Source organism: Phyllobates terribilis, unplaced genomic scaffold (assembly GCF_046119375.1).
Source record: "Phyllobates terribilis strain yellow unplaced genomic scaffold, ASM4611937v1 Scaffold_10__3_contigs__length_209671492, whole genome shotgun sequence".
NCBI lineage: Eukaryota > Metazoa > Chordata > Amphibia > Anura > Dendrobatidae > Phyllobates > Phyllobates terribilis.
In genome coordinates, this window is record NW_027362770.1 from 162,008,960 (window position 1) to 162,033,619 (window position 24,660).

General features: G+C 43.0%; 1 protein-coding gene across 3 annotated transcripts in view; it reads left to right on the forward strand.

Moving 5' to 3' along the window:
- PARVB (parvin beta) overlaps positions 1 to 24,660 on the forward strand; it is a 33,863-nt gene that overhangs the window by 1,054 nt on the left and 8,149 nt on the right. Inside the window, exons 1-10 of one of the 3 annotated variants that reach the window (XM_073650043.1) lie at positions 3,053 to 3,109; positions 5,711 to 5,800; positions 7,136 to 7,206; positions 10,902 to 11,004; positions 12,931 to 13,071; positions 22,042 to 22,157; positions 22,452 to 22,510; positions 23,750 to 23,769; positions 24,172 to 24,233; positions 24,311 to 24,379. In XM_073650043.1, coding sequence (XP_073506144.1) covers position 3,109; positions 5,711 to 5,800; positions 7,136 to 7,206; positions 10,902 to 11,004; positions 12,931 to 13,071; positions 22,042 to 22,157; positions 22,452 to 22,510; positions 23,750 to 23,769; positions 24,172 to 24,233; positions 24,311 to 24,379 — 732 coding nt within the window. In that variant the 5' untranslated portion in view covers positions 3,053 to 3,108. Of the gene's footprint in view, positions 1 to 3,052; positions 3,110 to 5,107; positions 5,462 to 5,710; positions 5,801 to 7,135; positions 7,207 to 10,901; positions 11,005 to 12,930; positions 13,072 to 22,041; positions 22,158 to 22,451; positions 22,511 to 23,749; positions 23,770 to 24,171; positions 24,234 to 24,310; positions 24,380 to 24,660 lie in introns of those variants that run through there. The other 2 variants (XM_073650042.1, XM_073650041.1) reach the window with 2 other exon arrangements.

The following is a 24,660-nucleotide window of genomic DNA, read 5'->3' on the forward strand; positions in this document are numbered from 1 at the left end:
CTGATCGTTCCCTTTTAACCCGTTCCTGTCCCGCACTCATTAGTCCCTTTAAACTCATTCCTGTCTGGTCCTAAATTAAAGGGACTGACTAGTGCAGGGTTAATGAGAAATGCGTCATGTTGAGCGATGGGTTCACGGACTGAGAAATGTTTCCGGTGTCCAATGTACTGGTTTTCATTCATTGTGTGCGGTCAGGATAGAGTTAACTGTGCGGCTTATTTCTTATCAATCTGGTGATCATGTCTGATTTGATCTGACAGCTGATGATGGAGAGGAAAGTCCATTAACCCCCTGGTTCTCCCAGCACTGAAGGTGCCACCATTACCCAGGAGGACCCGACTTTCTCTAAAGCTTGGGGCTCACAGTGATGTCACTTACCGATTGGTGGTCTTAGCTTTATTAACCCTGCGCTCACTCTTATAATGATATTACTCTTGCTCAGCATGGGAAACAGAGCAGCGCGGTGCCGTGTCCAAGGGGAATCAGTCCCGAGCTCCCAAATCCCCTTCTCTGCTTTACACAACCATAGAATAAAATGACACAATTCTGGCTACCTGCAGCCACCACTAGAGGGAGCTCCCTGCATACAGTTGCTAAAATAAGAAATATTTAAAGGGATTGTCCATCACTGGGGACTTTTGTTTTAATTTCTGAAAAGCATGTAATTAGGGTAAAAAAAATAATTTTTGTAATGGGGTTTCTTTTAAAATTTATCATCATTTTGGCTTTTACAGGCTTTTTTTTTTTATTGTTCTTAATCACCTGCTCCCATCATACAGTGACTATTTATCTTGTACCCCTACAATCTGGCTGCCATCTTGGTCCTCCTTACCATAGGAGAACCATGACTTCCCTATATACTGCAGTATAATGGTACATAGAATAAACAATCACAGGTTAAGGTCCAATAAGGGGACTAAAAAAATAAGGTGAACATTTTAAAAAAATAAAATAATTATATATAATATAAAACTTCAAGTCAACCCCCATTAAAAAATAATTGGTATCATCCTGACCCCCCCCCCCACCCAAAAAAAAAATTTGATCTATAAAAATATAAATTATAAAAAAAAAAAAAAAAAAAAAAAATACAATAAAAAGTGATCAAAAAATCACATGTACCCCAAAATGGTATTAATAAAAACATCAGCTCAGCATGCAGAATAGTATCCCTCACCCAGCTCTATGGACAGAGAAATAAAAGTTATGGTGCTCATGACGACATAAACAATTTTTTTATTTTAATATATATATGTGTATGTATGTATGTGTGTGTATATATATATATATATATATATATATATATATATATATATATATATATATATATATATATATATATATATATTATGTATGTATATATATATATATTATGTATGTATGTATTATATTATATGTATGTATTATATTATATATTTTTTTTACTTTTACTTTTTTTTTTTTTACCACTACAGTGACAAAAAAAAAAACATGGAGTTTGGTATCGCCGTCATCGTTCTGACCTGGAGAATTTTTGCCCAGTTTTTTTTATTTTTTTATTTTGATTTTTAGCTAGAAAAATTAGTGTTGCAAAAACAATGACAGAGTTATTTTTTTGTTTTTTTTTCTTCTCACAATTTGGAATTATTTTTTTTTGTAAAATGAATGGTGTCATTCAAAACTACAACTCGTCCATAAAAAAAACAACAACAAAAAAAAAAACACAAAATGAAAAAATGCGTTAAGGGGTTAAAGTAATGAAATAATAATAATAAAAAAATAATTATGAAGGTTGACAAACAACACATAACGTGGTCTCTAGGGGGGGCTGTGCCATCAGTCAAGGTTGCCAGCACCTGATTTTTAGTAGCCCCCTCTGTGTGATGGTGTCACATGTCTGTTGTGTGGTGACACTAGGGTGCCATTTTAACCTTCACAGTGTTTGTATGGGGGCGGCACTTTGGTGTGAGGAATGTGCGTCCTGGGGGCAGGGAGGAGAAAACCTATAAATTTGCACAGATCTGAACATAACTGCCTCGTGTACCCTGCCATATTGTGTAATCGTGAGCCCATACACTGCTATGGGCCACACTTTACCTCACAAATTTAAAGGGATTGTCCACTTTGTTAAATTAAACGTGTTGGGGGGCGTGATTTGGTGTCAAATACTAATATAGGTGTATTACAGGTGGTTCTTCTTGCTCTTGTTTAGTGTATCTCCCCTCACAGTCTGGACAGCTGTCCACAAAATGGCCGCCGATTGAGACGCCTTCTCCAATGTAATAACGATACAGAACTTGTAATATATATTATTCGGTGCCATTAAATAATGTCCACATCTACCTGTTCTAATAAAAAAAAAAAAAAAAAAAAAAAAAAAGATTTAAAGCAGAATCCATGAGGTAAAAAAAAAATTTAAAAAAATACTGTAGTGCAATGGCACCATATGGTAGCACTGTGCACTTTGTGAGGGTGGCGGCACTAAGAATTGCAGGATAAGAACCTGTAATACTTGTATATTAGTTGGTGCTACAAAATAATGTCCACATCTAATCTTATATCGAACTCTTTAAAGCAGAATCTGTGAGGTAAAAAAAAAAAAATACTGTAGTGCAATGACACCATATGGCGGTATATGGAGTGTTCCATACATAACCACAGGGACCCCCATGCGTCAGAGGATTGGCACTGCTATATATAATGTAGAATATAATATTGCATGTATATAGCAACATGTCTCCTACATGGGTCAACTACAATCTATTGTTCCCTGTTATCAGCCATTCCACTCAGGAATGAACTGACTAACTAAGGATGCATTATAGCAAAGTCAAGCGAATCCTGCCGACTTCAGCAGGGGTCCATCTGACTGATGGAAAGGGGGAGGGGACATCACCAGAGGCTTCTCTTTTATACATCGGTCTGTGTCTTATAAGTGTAGCGCCCCTTTAAATTGAATGGCCATTTTTATTTTTATTTTTACCCCGGGTGATATTCCGCTATCTGCAGGAAGCAGCATGGCTACGTCATTGCTTTGTCACTTTGGTCAGGGTTATGCTATATAAATACTAGAGAAGTCAATAATCTTCCCCCGTACGGTCACATCAGGCTGAATCGTCTCCAGAAAAAAGTAAGACGCGTTTTTATAATGAAGGTTTTCTTCCCTTTTGTTAGATGGCCTGGATTAGCTTTTAGGAAGCAGCACAGAGTATTTCAGGAGAGGAGAGTGTTGGCGGCTGTGTGTCTTTTGTGTTGGGGAGCGAGGGTCAATGTATGGGTGTTAGGGATAAATAGAGATGGGTGGGAGCACATTGACTGCGTTATCAGCAGCACAGAGTATTTCAGTGGAAGCCAATAATTTTGAAGTTGTGTGTGTATGTATAATATAATATATTAATGTGCCCTCTGCTGTTCCTCAGATGCATTGCAGGTAGCAGAAACGCCCGCTTTTTGTAAGACGCCCTGATTGGGTCACATATTTGCTTCGCATGTGAGTCACATTGTGTTTCATGATCTCAGGGCGTGGAGCTCAGTTTTGTGGTCTGTTAATTTTCTTCAGAAGTTACACAATAAAAGCATAAATGCTCTCCCCTCGTTATTATTCTCTGTTATCTGCCAGTTCAGGCTGCCTATAAGGCCTCCGCCCTGACACTTATTATGTGACCATTCGCAGAACACAAGACTGGCTCCGACTCTTCTGCTACTGTCTTACACTAGTGGGAAAGTTTATTTCAATATTGCCCTTTATTTCTTTTTCTTCATTTTTTTTTTTTCCCTTTTTCTCTCCCTTTTCCCTTGTATATTTTTTTCTCTCCCTTTTCCCTTGTATATTTTTTTCTCTCCCTTTTCCCTTGTATATTTTTTTCTCTCCCTTTTCCCTTGTATTTTTTGCTCTCCCTTTTCCCTTGTCTTTTTTTTTTTGCTCTCCCTTTTCCCTTGTCTTTTTTTTTTGCTCTCCCTTTTCCCTTGTCTTTTTTTTTGCTCTCCCTTTTCCCTTGTCTTTTTTTTCTCTCTCCCTTTTCCCTTGTCTTTTTTTTTCCTCTCCCTTTTCCCTTGTCTTTTTTTTTCCTCTCCCTTTTCCCTTGTCTTTTTTTTTCCTCTTCTTCCTTTCCCCTTTTCTTCAAAACTTTATGGAGCTGTTTGTTTTAAGTTTGTGCCCACTAGGGGGCATTACTGCAGTGTTAATGTCAAGCCTAATATTACTGACACAGGACATCAAAATCCAAAAATGGGATTAAATAACATTGATGATTAGACAATTTATATCAGTCTTTCCAAAACTAAGCAGTACATGTGTGACCCCCTTTAGCAGACCACACACCAGACCCTTTAAATGATAGTCCCCCTGTCAGCACAGACCCCCTTCCTAGATTCAGACCTCATGCCATAACCCTCCTCCTGAATACAGACCCCAAACTACTCACCTTACCCCATTCTGTAATTTCCTCTATTATCAGACGCTGCCACAGACAATGTCTTGACGTTGAACATTCCAAAGAATTGGCAAGTATGGCCAATAGGAACTTGGCAATGGCCATTGTTTGGCCCCTGACTGAAGTATTCCATACCTTCCAACCCTCCCGGATTGAGGAGCTGTCTTAGGAGGTTGACTGCATGTCGTGACTTCAGCTGTTTCTGTGTCCTCAGGAGTTGGATACAGTTTGATCAGTGGTGGAGCAGGGAGCCATCAGCTCCATCAGCTCCGTCAGCTCCCTGCTCCACCGTTCTCCTCACTATCTTATGTTACTAGATTGTGTTCCGCTCTTTATGGAAATTTTTTTTTTTTTACTATGTGATGGCCGTGAAAAAAGTGTGGTATTGTTGCCTCAATAGGTCTACCTCTTTTCTGTATTTCACGGGTGAGACACCTTTTTAGATTTGTACTGTTTAGTTGCAATGGGCTGTAGCATCTCAGGGGGTTAAACGATTAGGTTCGGAATTATCTGTGACGGACAACGTACCATCCTTGTGTTGTCTACATGCATAAAAAGTAAGCCGGACAAATCCGTTCGCTTTTTAGGGAGTTGAATATTTTTGCAAGACACTTACACATTAGTTTGTATAGACAGAGCTTGTGGTTGGCAGCCTGGCGACCGACGGCAGCATCTCCGTAGTGAGCTAATTATACTGCATAGCAGCTGGCATTGCTCCTGGCACAGCACACCCCTCCAGCGACGCAGCGTATGCCTCAGCTCCGGCTCTTTTATAGCATTATTTTTCCTAAATTCCCACCCTGTAACGCTCATTAGTCACCCCCCACCCACCCTGGGAGACGGCTCCTCTTTTCCTGACAGCTGTCCAGACCCCTCCGGCTCCTGACAAGATCTCATCGTCGTCACCCTGTCAGAAGTAACCTGGCTCTAATCTGCGCCCTTTGCTTGTTCCTCTTCTTCCACGTTGCTGACCCCCAATCTCGGGACCACCATGTCCGGGCTTCTGTGCAGGAAACGCAGGAAGGAGGCCGCTGAGGAGAAGATGACAGGTTTGGGGGGGATTGGTTCATGATTTGGGAATGGAGACGCTAAATCCCTAGGAGTCCGGACTACAGGCTTTTTGTGACGCCACATGGTGCAGTCATGAGGTTTCCCTCCGTAATACAGCGAGGGCATGAACATCGTATTGCCTATTGTATGGGCCCTAATGGTCATTACAATTAATGGGACTTCTATAGGATTCTGTATAAACCTCCCCATAGTCCATGCCCCTTTTAAGATATACATTTTTTTCCTAGTGAGCGATCTCCAGGATGAAGGCAGAAACGCCATCAACGCCACGATGTCGCCCAGCACCATTGATATCCACCCGGAGGACACACTACTCGGTACAGTATTATTACCCCAATATAATTTATAATGGCAGTTTTTTTTTCTTAAAGGGATATTCCCATTCCCATCTCAAGCATATCCACAGGAGTGTTTGGTCTTTTTTTCCTTTTAATCTTCCATAGAAGTGAATTATTCACTGGTGGTGCGACCCCCAAGGCCCTATTCTTGAGATAAGGTATATGACTTAAAGGGTTATTCCTTCCAAAAAAAGCAACACAAGTTATCCCCTAGGATATGTTGACGGTCGCTGCTGGGACCTCTGGAGACCCCACGCAACTCGCCCTCCACTCAATTCATTGTCTATGAAAGTGCCGAAAATAGTGGCGTGCTGCACTCAGCCGTCCCATAGACAGTGAATGGAGCCAAGAGCGAGCATACGCAATAATCCTTTTTTTTATATATATATTATTTTATTATTTTTTTTATCTGCTTAATTTTCATATATTTTTTTTTCAAAAGTTTTAAAAAGTCACGTTGACTTTTTTTTTTTTTTCCCTCCGGAATTTTAATCCCTATCCTTAGGATATATCATCAGTATCTGATGGAGGGAGTCGGACTTCCAGCAATCTGCTTATTAAAGGGCTTTTCTGAAGCGCCACACGTTGTGTTGTGGCCGTGAGCGGTACTGCAAGCTATGTCCCATACAAGTGAATGTGATAGCGCTGCAGTACCATTTACGGCCACTACATAATGTACAGCGCTGTGCCATAGCACTTTTAATTAGTTGATCAGTGGGGGGTATCGAGAGTTCAACCCCTCCACTAATCAGAAATTCACGGTCTATCCTAAGATTAGAATTGCACTGTTGATATCACTGGGGTCCAGGAAGCTGAGAAATGAGAAGCTGTTTCACTGTTTATAAAATATATATTTTAAGTATTAGGCGCAATAATTAGCTATTTTTGATGTTTGATCGGTAGGGGTCAGACTCCTGTCTGCATAAGCCATTGCAATAAGGTGCATCAAATTCATGCTTTACTAAGCACAGCGCCACTCTTTGATTAGTGGCCATGTTTGGTATTACAGCTCAATCCCATTCAGTTGAATGGGACCGAGTTGTAGTGAGCACAATTCTAGGAGTCAGGGGACCCCCACACCCTAAGGAGAGAACCCCTTTAAAAAATTTTACTTCCCTTTTTTTTATATATATATATTATTATTTTTTTTTTTTTTACTGATAAATTCCAGTATGGAACTTAATGACTTCAGAGTCACTTGATAAGTATTTTCCCGGGGCGTCTTGTGTCCTTCCTGGTATATCCGTCTTATCTTATTATTAACGGCGAGGCTGCCAGCATGTCTGACTGATTCTCTGCTTTCTGAACGCACAGAAGAGAATGAGGAGCGGACCATGATCGACCCAAACTCCAAAGAAGAAGCAAAGTTTAAAGAACTTATAAAGGTCAGAGCAACATATCTTTATACTGTGTTTTTTTTAAAATGGCGCCCCACTTGTCTGCAGGTCATTTGTGGTATTGCAGTTGACATAAGTGGAGTTGAGCTGTAATACCACATGCAACATGTGTACTAGTGTGGCGCTGTTCCTGGAAGAAAGTGGCCATTTTTTTTGTAATCCAGGACACCCCCTTTAATTAAATGTACTTTCAACAAACTTTGCATAAATCAATAGTACAGGTGATTATAAGAAAATTGTATCTTAAAAAAAGAATTCGGCTTCTTTCTCCACTTATGAGCCACTTTGTCTCCTTCCCTCTGCTGCCTCCTCAGCTCATTATCCACTCTGCAAAAAACGTCTCCATCTCTAAAAAGATGGACTATCAGGTTACTCATTCTATTATACTCTATAAAAAAGGTGGGGGGATGGAGTGAGGAGTAAAGGGAGACACAGGAAGATGCTGCTGAGCTTTCTAACAAGTCTTTTACCTCACCTCCAAAGCTGGTTTCTCATCTACATTGCTCAGTACTGCTGTATAATGTCCTCCATGCTTCTGCTATCTGGTTTCTCATCTACACTGCTCAGTACTGCTGTATAATGTCCTCCATGCTTCTGCTATCTGGTTTCTCATCTACATTGCTCAGTACTGCTGTATAATGTCCTCCATGCTTCTGCTATCTGGTTTCTCATCTACATTGCTCAGTACTGCTGTATAATGTCCTCCATGCTTCTGCTATCTGGTTTCTCATCTACACTGCTCAGTACTGCTGTATAATGCCCTCCATGCTTCTGCTATCTGGTTTCTCATCTACACCGCTCAGTACTGCTGTATAATGCCCTCCATGCTTCTGCTATCTGGTTTCTCATCTACATTGCTCAGTATTGCTGTATAATGTCCTCCATGCTTCTGCTATCTGGTTTCTCATCTACACTGCTCAGTACTGCTGTATAATGCCCTCCATGCTTCTGCTATCTGGTTTCTCATCTACACTGCTCAGTACTGCTGTATAATGTCCTCCATCCTTCTGCTATCTGGTTTCTCATCTACACTGCTCAGTACTGCTGTATAATGTCCTCCATCCTTCTGCTATCTGGTTTCTCATCTACATTGCTCAGTACTGCTGTATAATGTCCTCCATGCTTCTGCTATCTGGTTTCTCATCTACATTGCTCAGTATTGCTGTATAATGTCCTCCATGCTTCTGCTATCTGGTTTCTCATCTACACCGCTCAGTACTGCTGTATAATGTCCTCCATGTTGCTGCTATCTGGTTTCTCATCTACACCGCTCAGTACTGCTGTATAATGTCCTCCATGCTTCTGCTATCTGGTTTCTCATCTACACCGCTCAGTACTGCTGTATAATGCCCTCCATGCTTCTGCTATCTGGTTTCTCATCTACATTGCTCAGTACTGCTGTATAATGTCCTCCATGCTTCTGCTATCTGGTTTCTCATCTACATTGCTCAGTATTGCTGTATAATGCCCTCCATGCTTCTGCTATCTGGTTTCTCATCTACATTGCTCAGTACTGCTGTATAATGTCCTCCATGCTTCTGCTATCTGGTTTCTCATCTACACTGCTCAGTATTGCTGTATAATGTCCTCCATGCTTCTGCTATCTGGTTTCTCATCTACACTGCTCAGTATTGCTGTATGTCCTCCATGCTTCTGCTATCTGGTTTCTCATCTACACTGCTCAGTACTGCTGTATAATGTCCTCCATGCTTCTGCTATCTGGTTTCTCATCTACATTGCTCAGTACTGCTGTATAATGTCCTCCATGCTTCTGCTATCTGGTTTCTCATCTACACTGCTCAGTACTGCTGTATAATGCCCTCCATGCTTCTGCTATCTGGTTTCTCATCTACACCGCTCAGTACTGCTGTATAATGTCCTCCATGTTGCTGCTATCTGGTTTCTCATCTACACCGCTCAGTACTGCTGTATAATGTCCTCCATGCTGCTGCTATCTGGTTTCTCATCTACACTGCTCAGTATTGCTGTATGTCCTCCATGCTTCTGCTATCTGGTTTCTCATCTACACTGCTCAGTACTGCTGTATAATGTCCTCCATGCTTCTGCTATCTGGTTTCTCATCTACATTGCTCAGTACTGCTGTATAATGTCCTCCATGCTTCTGCTATCTGGTTTCTCATCTACACTGCTCAGTACTGCTGTATAATGCCCTCCATGCTTCTGCTATCTGGTTTCTCATCTACACTGCTCAGTACTGCTGTATAATGCCCTCCATGCTTCTGCTATCTGGTTTCTCATCTACACCGCTCAGTACTGCTGTATAATGTCCTCCATGCTGCTGCTATCTGGTTTCTCATCTACACCGCTCAGTACCGCTGGATAATTTCCTCCATGTTGCTGCTTCTACATGTATGATAACTAAGAATGAAAGGATGGAATTCCTCTCTGAATGGAGGCATCATAGCGCTAGCTTCCCCCCACCAGCTCAGAGTCAATTCTAAGGCAGGAAATTAAGAGGAAAAAATTGTGAAAATGCAGGATAGAAGTCATATAGTGTCCAGGAATATTTATTCCTCATGTGCATACAGAGGACCGCTTATTCTGAAAAGTTACTTGAAAGTACAGTTACCCTTTTAAAAGTTTTTCATGTGTACTCAGGAATTTAAAATCGGTAGAGAAAGCAGAAATGACAACTGTAAGGTTCTGGGGTATTATCTCACTCCAGAGATCGATTCACAGCTACATTGCTCAGTATTGCTGTATAATGTCCTCCATGATGCTGCTATCTGGATTCACGGCTACACTGCTCAGTACTGCTGTATAATGTCCTCCACGCTGCTGTTATTTGGAGTCACAGCTATACTGCTCAGTATTGCTGTATAATGTCCTCCACGCTGCTGTTATTTGGAGTCACAGCTATACTGCTCAGTACTGCTGTATAATGTCCTCCACGCTGCTGTTATTTGGAGTCACAGCTATACTGCTCAGTACTGCTGTATAATGTCCTCCACGCTGCTGTTATTTGGAGTCACAGCTATACTGCTCAGTACTGCTGTATAATGTCCTCCACGCTGCTGTTATTTGGAGTCACAGCTATACTGCTCAGTATTGCTGTATAATGTCCTCCATGCTGCTATTTGGAGTCACAGCTACACTGCTCAGTACTGCTGTATAATGTCCTCCACGCTGCTGTTATTTGGAGTCACAGCTATACTGCTCAGTACTGCTGTATAATGTCCTCCACGCTGCTATTTGGAGTCACAGCTACACTGCTCAGTATTGCTGTATAATGTCCTCCACGCTGCTGTTATTTGGAGTCACAGCTACACTGCTCAGTACTGCTGTATAATGTCCTCCACGCTGCTGTTATTTGGAGTCACAGCTACACTGCTCAGTACTGCTGTATAATGTCCTATATGCTGCTTCTGAACATGTGCTAAATAGAGACAAGGGAGCAGGTATCCCTCATGTGTTTCTATGCAGTGTATACGAGATATCATAGCAGCTAGTCTCTACCCACTAGCTGAGACAACTGAAAAATGGAAGAGACAAGTCATAGATCAGCGTTATTCCTCATGTACTGTACATACACAACACAGTTTATTCCGAATAGTCACATGAAATGACAGGTTTGCTTTCCTTTAAGGGTGAAGGCGGACTGACTTTTTTTTTTTTCTGTTTAATGAATATGCACCATCCATAACTTCCTCCTGCCCCCACAGGTCCTAATAGACTGGATTAATGAAGTCCTTGTAGAGGAGCGGATAATAGTGAAGAACCTGGAGGAAGATTTTTACGACGGACAGGTCTTACAGAAGCTCTTAGGTGACTAAAATTCTAAGCTACCTTTATAGATGGGTACAGTTGGCTGTGTTCGCTTTATGGCTGCTGCAAAGAATGGGAGCTAATGAACAGAAAAGTGTCCCTAAAAAGTGATGGAGTCATGACCTAGTGCCAGATTTGGTGGACGATTGGTCTCCCTCACCACCCAACATACCATCAATGATTTACGTGTGGCACAAAATATGCAAATTAGCCTTCTACGCAACTATGAACACAGCCTGATACGTGGTACTGCTATAAAATTAATATTAGAAGGTTGTCCACAACTAAAATATTGATCGGTCATCAATATTGGATGGGTGGGGGTCCAAAACCCAGCACTCCCAACAACAATTTTTTTTTCAGTACACGGATACAGAACCAGAATGGCACAGTACTGTACACTAATGGTAATGTTTGGATACTGCTGTACAGATCATATTCACTTTAATAGCAGCTGGACTGTAGTACATAAGAACGTCCACTACACGGTGTATGGAGTTCTGTATACATCTGGCTGCTGCGGGATCTAACAGCAGCTCAATGGGGATGTCAGACCCCACAGATCTAAGTTGATGACTTATCGTAAGGAAAGCTCATCAATATTTTAGTTATGGAAAATCCATTTTAATAATCATGGTAGTCTATAACCTTCAGGGACCCAACTGAGATCATCTGTAGCCCCTTCACAGCAAAAAAAACCCCAAAAATATGGAAAATACTTTTTTTTTTCTCTTTCTCCATTCCGGAATCTTTAATTAATTTCCTACACCTGGGATTTAATGATATAGTCGGATGAGATGGAATTATGGTCTTTAATTACGCGTCTCCGTTCGTTTTGCCCTCTTAAAGGTTAAGTCCAAATGAAATTACTTTTAAATCTGCAGAAGTCACCGTGGAGCTTCATAAATCCATGCTGAGCTTAACCAAATTATATGATGAGGGAACGAGAGGCGATTCCCCCCCCCCACCCCCTCCACACACTATTCTCAATGGTAATATACGTAGGATTATTAAAGGGGAAGTCTACACCGGACAGTCCCTTTTAGTTAGACATTGTTTTGACAATAAGTTGATGGAAAGGATGTGGAATTCCTTAGAAATAAGCTGCAATCTTTGGAGAAACTCATCAGCAAGTGTTCCATTTTTCTACAGCTCCCCCACAGGAAAAATGGAGTATTACACACTTTCCACTTCACACTATGGGCAGTCTATATACTGTATAGGTCCTCCCAGGGTGAAAAACGCTATTCCCTGAGGGTCCTTACATGACTATAAAATCATATATTTTATTTACAGCAAACAGAGATCTTAAACTGTGAGGAATTGAAAGTATATTAGAAAACTATGCAACTTTTTTTATTTGTTAAAATTGGAATACCCCTTTAAGACTGTGCATGTTGATGCGATAATTGGGGTTGATAACTAGGGACAGAACGATCCTTGTCCAAATGGTATGGCCGCCCTTCCAATATCATAAATAAGGGGTCTGAATTATTTCCAGCAACGTCACACTTGTCTATTGCTGGTATTGCAGCTCAGCCGTCTTAAAGGGGATCTATCACTTGCCATAAATCTGTGTATTTTTATGTATTTTTTAATCTGGTGTAAACGTGCTTGTTCTCCTGAATCCGGTGATGTTTTTCTTTTGTTTCTGCGCCCCTCGGTTCCTGAGATATGGCTCTTTCTTCCTTGTATTTAAAACTAGTCTTGTTAGCCAAGTGGGAGTGGGGAGTTTCATTGATCACTCCTACTTGGCTATCAAGACTAGATTTCTATATAGGGAAGAAGAGGCCGTATCTCAGGAACGGAGAGGCGCAGGAAGAAAAGAAAAACATCGCCGGATTCAGGAGAACAGCGGCATTTACACCAGGTGAAAAAAACTAATCGGATATCTGTACCCATTTTTTTTTTTTTTAAATTTTTTAGAGAAGCTGGCAAACCGAAAACTGAGCGTTGCTGAGGTGACGCAGTCTGAGATCGGACAGAAACAGAAGCTTCAGACCATCCTGGATGATATACAGGAATTTCTGAGACCGCAGGGGTGGGCCATACGCTGGAACGTTGATTGTAAGTGGATCTACTTGTTAAAAGGGGACCACCAGTGATCAGCTATGGGGAAAGCCATCAGCAAGTGTTCAATTTAACTGCAGCACCACCACAGGAGAAATGAAGCATTGCGCACTGCCCATTCAAGCCATTGGGTTGTCTGGGTAATTTAGGACAGGAAGGCTCCTCCGGGGAGATTCGCTCTTTGTAACCTCTCTATTCTGGCCAACAGATGAGGATCCCTCTCTATTAACCCCTTAATGATCGACCTGTGATGTGTGTGTGTGTAAATAAATAAATATATATATATATATATATATATATATATATATACATACAGTGGGTGGCGGCTGTGCTATACAGTCAGCACCAGCTTCTAGCAGCAGTGACCAGAGCGAAGTCAGATTGCTGCCATTTAACGATTTAGGTACCATTGTCAATCTTTGCACTTTGAAAACACATGGATCGCAATTATTTAAATCATAAGGGGGCCCATTTGTTGTCCTTCTAGCTGGGGGCCATACTGAAAGCCCTCTAATGCTGCCATCTTTGAACTCCAATGAATCCCAGCCCAAGGCTAGTCTTCATGGGAGATTGTTAATTTTTCTAATATTTGGTATTTCAGTATATAATAAAATTAATTAAGCTCCTTTTTATTACAAAAATATGTAAAAAAAAAAAAAAAAAATTAACAACCCATAAGTTTCAATAATATATACAGTACAGACCAAAAGTTTGGACACACCTCATTTTAAAGGTTTTTCTGTATTTTCATGACTATGAAAATTGTACATTCACACTGAAGGCATCAAAACTATGAATTAACACATGTGGAATTATATACTTAACAAAAAAGTGTGAAACAACTGAAAATATGTCTTATATTCTAGGTTCTTCAAAGTAGCCACCTTTTGCTTTGATGACTGCTTTGCACACTCATGGCATTCTCTTGATGAGCTTCAAGAGGTAGTCACCGGAAATGGTTTTCACTTCACAGGTGTGCCCTGTCAGGTTTAATAAGTGGGATTTCTTGCCTTATCAATGGGGTTGGGACCATCAGTTGTGTTGTGCAGAAGTCTGGTGGATACACAGCTGATAGTCCTACTGAATAGACTGTTATAATTTGTATTATAGCAAGAAAAAAGCAGCTAAGTAAAGAAAAACGAGTGGCCATCATTACTTTAAGAAATGAAGGTCAGTCAGTCCGAAAAATTGGGCAAACTTTGAAAGTGTCCCCAAGTGCAGTTGCAAAAACCATCAAGCGCTACAAAGAAACTGGCTCACATGAGGACCGCCCCAGGAAAGGAAGACCAAGAGTCACCTCAGCTTCTGAGGATAAGTTTATCCGAGTCACCAGCCTCAGAAATCGCAGGTTAACAGCAGCTCAGATTAGAGACCAGGTCAATGCCACACAGAGTTCTAGCAGCAGACACATCTCTACAACAACTGTTAAGAGGAGACTTTGTGCAGCAGGCCTTCATGGTAAAATAGCTGCTAGGAAACCACTGCTAAGGACAGGCAACAAGCAGAAGAGACTTGTTTGGGCTAAAGAGCACAAGGAATGGACATTAGACCAGTGGAAATCTGTGCTTTGGTCTGATGAGTCCAAATTTGAGATCTTTGGTTCCAACAACCGTTTCTTTGTGCGACGCAGAAAAGGTGAACGGATGGACCCTACATGCCTGGTTCCCACCGTGAAGCATGGAGGAGGAGGTGTGATGGTGTGGGGGGGCTTTGCTGGTGACACTGTTGGGGATTTATTCAAAATTGAAGGCATACTGAACCAGCATGGCTACCACAGCATCTTGCAGCGGCATGCTATTCCATCCGGTTTGCGTTTAGTTCGATCATCATTTATTTTTCAACAGGACAATGACCCCAAACACACCTCCAGGCTGTGTAAGGGCTATTTAACCAAGAAGGAGAGTGATGGGGGGCTACGCCAGATGACCTGGCCTCCACAGTCACCAGACCTGAACCCAATCGAGATGGTTTGGGGTGAGCTGGACCGCAGAGTGAAGGCAAAAGGGCCAACAAGTGCTAAGCATCTCTGGGAACTCCTTCAAGATTGTTGGAAGACCATTTCCGGTGACTACCTCTTGAAACGCATCAAGAGAATGCCAAGAGTGTGCAAAGCAGTCATCAAAGCAAAAGGCGGCTACTTTGAAGAACCTAGAATATAAGACATATTTTCAGTTGTTTCACACTTTTTTGTTAAGTATATAATTCCACATGTGTTAATTCATAGTTTTGATGCCTTCAGTGTGAATGTACAATTTTCATAGTCATGAAAATACAGAAAAATCTTTAAATGAGAAGGTGTGTCCAAACTTTTGGTCTGTACTGTATAATATAACATTTTATATACACACTGCTCAAAAAATAAAGGGAACACTCAAATAACACATCCTAGATCTGAATGAATGAAATCTTCTCATTGAATACTTTGTTCTGTACAGAGTTGAATGTGCTGACAACAAAATCACACAAAAATCATCAATGGAAATCACACTTGTTAACCAATGGAGGCCTGGATTTGGAGTCACCCCCAAAATTAAAGTGGAAAAACACGCTACAGGCTGATCCGACTTTGATGTAATGTCCTTAAAACAAGTCACAATGAGTCTCAGTATTGTGTGTGGCCTCTACGTGCCTGTATGACCTCCCTACAACGCCTGGGCATGCTCCTGATGAGGCTGAGTATTGTGTGTGGCCTCCACGTGCCTGTATGACCTCCCTACAACGCCTGGGCATGCTCCTGATGAGGTTGCGGATGGTCTCCTGTGGGATCTCCTCCCAGACCTGGACTAAAGCATCCGCCAACTCCTGGACAGTCTGTACTGCAACGTGACGTTGGTGGATGGAGCGAGACATGATGTCCTAGATGTGCTCTATCGGATTCAGGTCTGGGGAACGGGCGGGCCAGTCCATAGCTTCAATTTCTTCATCTTGCAGGAACTGCTGACTAGTGTTGAGCCACCCCCATAGTGTTCGGGTTCGGTTCGGTTCGTCGAACACCTTAGAACACCGTCGAACACCGTTAAAACCAATGGCAGGCAAACAAAAACACATAGAAACACATAGAAAACACCTGCAAAGGTGTCCAAAAGCTGACAAACTGCTCAGAAGACACTCTCTTTTTAAAAAAGCCGGCCGGCAAATTCAGCAGCGGCATACACCGGTGCCCGACAATTTAGACAAGAAGGAATAGAGCCTCACACATAGATTAGATAGATAGAAACATGTCAGTCACATATATAAGAAGTACAGTGACAGTGTTGCTTACTGCACTTGTCATTTAGTGTAAAGGATTTAGTAAAAAAAATATTAGTGTTTTCATGCACCGGCAATTCAGCATCTGTACCTGACAATTTAGAACAGAAAGAATAGAGCTTCACACATAGATTAGATAGATAGAAACATGTCAGTCACATTTATAATAAGTACAGCGACAGTGTTGGATACTGTACTTGTCATTTAGTGTTAAAATAAAGGATTTATTAAAATAAAAATTGGCGTGGGGTTCCCCGTAATTTTAGGCTCTAGCGGAGGTTAAGCAGACGGCTGGGGCAGAGGTTTGAAGCCTGGGATGGGGGTAATACCCACGGAGCTTCTGAAGCTACTAATATCAGCCCCCCGCTGAATACCTAGCCTTTACTAGCTATTAAAATGGGGGACCCCCCCCAAAAAAATGACGTGGGGTCCCCCCTATGTTAATAGCTAGCAAAGGCTAGGCAGACAGCTGGGGGCTGATATTAATAGCCCAGGAAGGGTGCCATGAATATTGGCCCCCTCCCAGGCTAGAAACACCAGCCGTCAGCCGCCCCAGAAATGGCGCATCCATAGGATGCGCCAATTCTGGCACTTAGCCTCGCTCTTCCCACTGCCCTGTAGCGGTGGCAGTGGGGTAATAGGACTGGGGTTGATGTCAGCTTATAATGCCAGCTGACATCAAGCCCAGGTTAGTAATGGAGAGGCGTCTATAAGACACCCCCATTACTAACCCCAAATGCTGAGTGCAGGAGAATTCTCCCACGCTGTAAGTGACGTGCATGAGGTGAGCAGAGATCATTGGACATGAACTCACCTCATGCACGTCACTGACAGCGTGGGAGAATTCTCCTGCACTCAGCGCTTCAGCGTGAGAATTCTCCCACGCTGAAGCGCTGAGTGCAGGAGAATTTTCCCACGCTGTCAGTGACGTGCATGAGGTGAGCTGAGTTCATTGGACATGACCTCGGCTCATCTTTATGCCGTCACAGCGAGACACTGAGGAGCGCAAGCAAGCCTGCGCTTCTCAGTGTCTGCGGGATGACAGGCTGGTTGGCAGCGTTCTGCTGCGGTCCAGCCTGTCATCTCGATGTAGCAGAGCTGGAGCCGTCCTGGGAACCATGGAAAGGTAAGGATGAGGTTGCTTTATTATTTTTCTTTTATTGCAGGAGATCGTTGGCTTCAGCTGGAATGGGCGTGATGGTAAGTATGGTTTAATTTAGAACAATAAAGAATTGTGTGTTTATTTCAATTAAAGGACTTTATTCTGGGTGTTGTGTTTTTTTAAATACTTTACTAGAAATTCATGGTGGTCATGTCTAATATTGGCGTGACCCCATGAATTTCGGGCTTAGGGCCAGCTGATAATGCCAAGCTGGCCCTAACCCCTTTATTACCCAGTGAGCCACCGCACCAGGGCCCTGGATGAGTTGGGTACAGCGCCAGAAGATGGCGCTTCTATGAACGCGCCATTTTCCGGGGTGGCTGCGGACGGCCTCCCTGCGCTGCAGATTCCAGCCCCCAGCTGCCTAGTTGTACCTGGCTGGACACAAAAATAGGGCGAAGCCCCACGTATTTTTTTTTTAATTATTTCATGAAATTCATGAAATAATTAAGAAAAAAAGGCCTTCCCTATATTGTTGTGTCCGGCCAGGTACAAATAGGCAGCTGGTGGTTGGGGGCAGCCCGTTCCTGCCTGCTGTACCTGGCTGGACACAAATATAGTGCGAAGCCCCACATCAATTTTTTTAAATTATTTCATGAATTTCCTGAAATGATTTAAAAAAAATTGACGTGGGGCTTCGCACTATATTTGTGTCCAGCCAGGTACAACTAGGCAGCTGGGGGCTGGAATCTGCAGCGCAGGGAGGCCCAAGCTTTCTGTGCCCCCCCCCCCCCCCCCCCCCCCCCCCCCCCCCGCTGCAAATTGCAGTCCGCAGCCACCCCGGAAAATGGCGCGTTCATAGAAGCGCCATCTTCTGGCGCTGTACCCAACTCATCCAGGGCCCTGATGCGTTGGCTCACTGGGTAATAAAGGGGTTAGGGCCAGCTTGGCATTATCAGCTGGCCCTAAGCCCGAAATTCATGGGGTCACGCCAATATTAGACATGACCACCATGAATTTCTAGTAAAGTATTTAAAAAAAACACAACACCCAGAAAAAAGTCCTTTAATTGAAATAAACACACAATTCTTTATTGTTCTAAATTAAACCATACTTACCATCACGCCCATTCCAGCTGAAGCCAACGATCTCCTGCAATAAAAGAAAAATAATAAAGCAACATCATCCTTACCTTTCCATGGTTCCCACGACAGCTTCAGCTCTGCTACATCGAGATGACAGGCTGGACCGCAGCAGAACGCTGCCATCCAGCCTGTCATCCCGCGGACACTGAGAAGCGCAGGCATGCTTGCGCTCCACAGTGTCTCTCTGTGAGGGCATCCAGATGAGCCGAGTTAATGTCCAATGAACTCGGCTCACCTCATGCACGTCACTGACAGCGTGGGAAAATTCTCCTGCACTCAGCGCTTCAGCGTGGGAGAATTCTCACGCTGAAGCGCTGAGTGCAGGAGAATTTTCCCACGCTGTCAGTGACGTGCATGAGGTGAGCTGAGTTCATTGGACATGAGCTCACCTTATGCACGTCACTGACAGCGTGGGAGAATTCTCCTGCACTCAGCGCTTCAGCGTGAGAATTTTCCTACGCTGTCAGTGACGTGCATGAGGTGAGCCGAGTTCATTGGACATGACCTCGGCTCATCTGGATGCCGTCACAGAGAGACGCTGAGGAGCGCAAGCATGCCTGCGCTTCTCAGTGTCCGCGGGATGACAGGCTGGATGGCAGCGTTCTGCTGCGGTCCAGCCTGTCATCTCGATGTAGCAGAGCTGAAGCTGTCGTGGGAACCATGGAAAGGTAAGGATGATGTTGCTTTATTATTTTTCTTTTATTGCAGGAGATCGTTGGCTTCAGCTGGATTGGGCGTGACGGTAAGTATGGTTTAATTTAGAACAATAAAGAATTATGTCTTTATTTCAATTAAAGGACTTTATTCTGGGTGTTTGTGGTTTTTTTTAACTTTGACTATGGGGTTAGTAATGGGGGTGTCTTATAGACGCCTCTCCATTACTAACCTGGGCTTGATGTCAGCTGGCATTATAAGCTGACATCAACCCCAGCCCTATTACCCCACTGCCACCGCTACAGGGCAGTGGGAAGAGCGAGGCTAAGTGCCAGAATTGGCGCATCCTATGGATGCGCCATTTCTGGGGCGGCTGACGGCTGGTGTTTCTAGCCTGGGAGGGGGCCAATATTCATGGCACCCTTCCTGGGCTATTAATATCAGCCCCCAGCTGTCTGCCTAGCCTTTGCTAGCTATTAAAATAGGGGGGACCCCATGTCAATTTTTTGGGGGGTCCCCCATTTTAATAGCTAGTAAAGGCTAGGCATTCAGCTGGGGGCTGATATTAGTAGCCTGGGAAGCTCCATGGGTATTACCCCTTCCCAGGCTTCAAACATCTGCCCCAGCCGTCTGCTTAACCTCCGCTAGAGCCTAAAATTAAGGGGAACCCCACGCCAATTTTTTTTTAAATAAATCCTTTATTTTAACACTAAATGACAAGTACAGTAATCAACACTGTCACTGTACTTCATATATATGTGACTGACATGTTTCTATCTATCTAATCTATGTGTGAAGCTCTATTCTTTCGGTTCTAAATTGTCGGGTACCGGTGTACGCCGCTGCTGAATTGCCGGCTTTTCATGTTTCACTGTGAGCACTGTTCCCATCGATTTGGGCAATCACTGTAATGCCACAACCACCATGGCTGTGGCATTACAGTGAGTGGCAGACAATCCCTGCATGATTGGTGCTCTAAATAGCGCCAGACATGCAGGACACGCTTTTGGTGCACGAACAGTTATCGAACATAACCTCGAACAGCCGAATTTTTTGCAAATCGTTCGGGTTCGTCGAACAACTCGAACACCGCCCAAAACAGCTCGAATTTGAGATTGGCGAACAGTTCTAGTCGAACACCGCTCATCTCTACTGCTGACACACTCCAGCCACATGAGGTCTGCCATTGTCCTGCATTAGGGGGAACCCAGGGTCGACCGCACCAGCATATGGTCTCACAAGGGGTCTGAGGATCTCATCTCGGTACCTAATGGCAGTCAGGCTTCCTCTGGCGAGCACATGGAGGGCTGTGCGGCCCTCCAAAGAAATGCCACCCCACACCATTACTGACCCACTGCCAAACCGGTCATGCTGAAGGATGTTGCAGGCAGCAGATCGCTCTCCACGGCGTCTCCAGACTCTGTCACGTCTGTCACATGTGCTCAGTGTGAACCTGCTTTCATCTGTGAAGAGCACAGGGCGCCAGTGGCGACTTTGCCAATCCTGGTGTTCTGTGGCAAATGCCAAGCGTCCTGCACGGTGTTGGGCTGTGAGCACAACCCCCATCTGTGGACGTCGGGCCCTCATACCTCCCTCATGGAGTCGGTTTCTAACCGTTTGTGCAGACACATGCACATTTGGGGCCTGCTGGAGGTCATTTTGCAGGGCTCTGGCAGTGCTCCTCCTGTTCCCCCTTGCACAAAGGCGGAGGTAGCGGTCCTGCTGCTGGGTTGACCCCTCCACGTCTCCTGGTGTACTGGCCTGTCTCCTGGTAGCGCCTGCAGCCTCTGGACACTACGCTGACAGACACAGCAAACCTTCTTTCCACAGCTCGCATTGATGTGCCATCCTGGATGAGCTGCACTACCTGAGCAACTTCTGTGGGTTGTAGAGTCCATCTCATACCATCACAAGTGTGAAAGCACAACCAACATTCAAAAGTGACCAAAACATCAGCCAGAAAGCATTGGTACTGAGATGTGGTCTGTGGTCCCCACCTGCAGAACCACTTCTTTATTGAGGGTGTCTTGATAATTGCCAATAATTTCCATCTATTGTCTATTCCATTTGCACAACAGCATGTGAAATTGATTGTCAATCAGTGTTGCTTCCTAAGTGGACAGTTTGATTTCACAGAAGTTTGATTTACTTGGAGTTATACTCTGTTGTTTAAGTGTTCCCTTTATTTTTCTGAGCAGTGTGTGTGTATATATATATATATATATATATATATATATATATATATATATATATATATATATATATATATATATATATATATATATATATATATATATATATATATATATATATATATCTCTATCTATCTCTCTTTAAAAAAAAATTATATACAATAGGAAAAAAAACCCAACAAAAATAAAAACCCTAAACTGACCTGTAGAAATCGGTTTAGGTCATTTTTCTCTAATAAATAAAATGTAAAAAAAAATTGCAATTTTGAAAAAAAACAACAAATGAAAAAATGTCTGTATCCGTCCTTAAGGGGTTAACTCACAGTTGTCTAATGGGGTGTATGAAAAACTGGAGCTTGTAGAAATCCTACAGAGGATATAGGAGTCGGGTTCCTTCTGGTAGGTAACTGAGGGGTGGAGCTTAGTAAAAGGGGAGGAGATTATTGTCCTTGATCTGCTCAGGCAGAGGCTCCTGCTGCAGGAAAAAAAAAATATTTTTAATTTATTTATTTTTTGGTGGAGGAGTTTTATAAAGCAGATTCGGGGGGTTACATTTTTGGTTTATTACAGAATGAGAACTTGTAATATATTATAATAACTTGCTTTCGCATTTCTTTTCTTACAGCAATACATGGGAAAAACCTGGTTGCCATTTTGCACCTTCTAGTGGCACTGGCCATGCATTTCCGAGCTCCTATACGACTACCTGAACATGTGTCTGTGCAGGTGGTGGTGGTAAAGGTAAGATTTCTATATCATACGATTTTTATTTCTATTTTAATTAAAATTTTTTATTCATCCTCTTGGGAGCTTGCTGCGAGGCGTTTTGTATTTTATTACACATCAGTTTCTGGCTTTTGTGAAATTTTATGAAGGGGTGGCCAACTTGAATGATAATTTCAGTGTGCACAGACAGTTCTACTAAATGGCCACTAGATGGCAGCAGAGTTTAACGCTAAAATCCTTCGCTAAAATCCTCAGTCCGATCTCAGCGTTGCTCTGATCTCTCCTAATTTTCTGTCCTTGCGTTTTCAGAAGCGAGAAGGCCTCCTGCAGACGAACCACGTGACCGAGGAACTGACGACCACCACAGAGTGAGCGCTTCCTAAATACGCCGCACTTGCACACTGTACCAGAAGCCATGCCGTTGTCTGAACCGGTAGCCAAAAATATAACTTGTGTGCCACACTCTAAAAGTGACAGCTCGTCTGTCTACCACTCCGCCATTTTTTTTAATTACTGGTCTCCTTAGGAAAAAAAAAAAGAAGCCTGCTTTCTTCTAGAAACAGCGCCACCACTTGTCCGCAGGTTGTCTCTGGTATTGCAGCTAAGCTCCATTGAAGTGAATAGGGCTAAGTTGCAATACCACGAGCAACTTGTGGACATGGGTGGCGCTGTTTTTGGAAAGTAAGCAGGAATTTACATCGCTGGTCCTGCACCACGCTGCTTGTACGGAGTATTCGCCCTGATTAGAAATATATAATTCGGGTCTTGCCGTGACTGATGACCTGAAAATTACGGCCTGATATGAGACTGCGAAACCAGTGAGACATGACAAAAATATAATTGCTTTATAACTAATCTCCAGCCAGCCGAGGCTCCGTAACAATGAGTGACACTTACTGGACACTTATGGCTGCAAAATGAGCTAACTGAGAATCTGTCAGTGAGCTCGTTCCGATAAGGCTTGAACACCTTTCATCTGTCTCTTTATTTTCTGAGCTCCTTTGTGCTAATTTGTGACCACATCTAAGTTGAGCTGAACTTTGATGAGGTCATAAATCAACTTGGAGGTGCTCAGAAAATTACAGATACAAATGAGAGAGTTACTAACTGCATCTTAGTGCAGTACAGAGGATATTGAAGGCCAATAGTGCAGCATTTTTAATAATTTTTATAAATTGTTTCTTATCTTTAGACCCAAATACATGCAAGTAAGTAAAAGAGAAAGGTGATGTATCCCTTTAAAGTGGTAGTCCGGCCTTGGGGTACAAGTCTGTGACTGCACTACACACTTTGTAGTGGTGGCGGGCGTGTGACCACCAGTATGTGATTTTTCATACGTGCGGTCACATGCCGACTAGGCGTGCGCAGCCAGACATGTCTAGTCGGAATGTGGCAGCCAATATGTCAGCAGCCCACGACTGCACTGGTAACCCATTGGTGCCCTGCGATTGTTCTATGGGGGAAGGAAATGGGGATACGGGCACTGGCATGCTTTCCATTTAAACGCTGCTGTCAGTGATTGACAGCAGCGTTTAGATGATTAACAGCTGTGATCAGAGGGGTTAAGTTTTTATTTAATTGCATTTTTTTTTTTTTTTTTTTTTTAGGATGATGATGGGAAAATTCGGTAAGTAACGTCACATTTAAAGCCCTTCTCCTGTATCGCATTGGTGTCTTATTTTGAGAGACTACAACTCCCAGCATCTGGGGTAAGGGGTCCATTTATATAGTGAATACATTGAGCCTAATAATAACATTGTATTCAGTGAGCTGCCTCTAGTGGAGCCAGAATTTAATTAATATATAATATAAAAATGAGATTTGGAAATATAGTGCTCTGCCTACTTTCTTCTATACACAGCACCACACTTGTTCACAGGTTGTGTCTGGTATTGCAGTTCAGCTCCATAAAAATAAATGGGACTGAGGTGCAATACCAGACACGACCTGTGGACAAGTGTGGCGCTGTTCGTAAAAGAAAGCAAGCCTATTTTTTTCTAATAGTGTGCAACCTTATCTCTCCTCTCAGAGCGCGACGCGTTCGACACCCTCTTCGACCACGCTCCGGATAAGCTGAGTGTTGTCAAGAAGGTGAGTGCTCGGCGGTCCTGACGTGGGTCCGGATGATGTCGTGGACGCTCTCGTGACGCCTTCGCTTTTATTTGCAGTCGCTGATCACCTTTGTCAATAAGCATCTAAACAAGCTGAACCTGGAGGTCACCGAACTGGAGACACAGGTACCGTCCCCTTCCCTGCGCTCCAGCCCCCGAGCGCTGACTTAAACGGGTTGTCCAGGATTAAATTAAAAACATGGCTCAGAGACAGCGCCACACATGTACACAGGTTGTGCTTGGTATTGCAGTTCAACTTCATTGGCTTAATGAGTTGCAATACCAGATATAAACCCATGTGACTCTGGAAGAAACATGCCATGTTTTTTCTTTCCTATACTCCATTTTAAAGGGATTACCCAGTTTAAAAATGTGCTTAACTGTGTTGGCACATGACCATAGCTGTG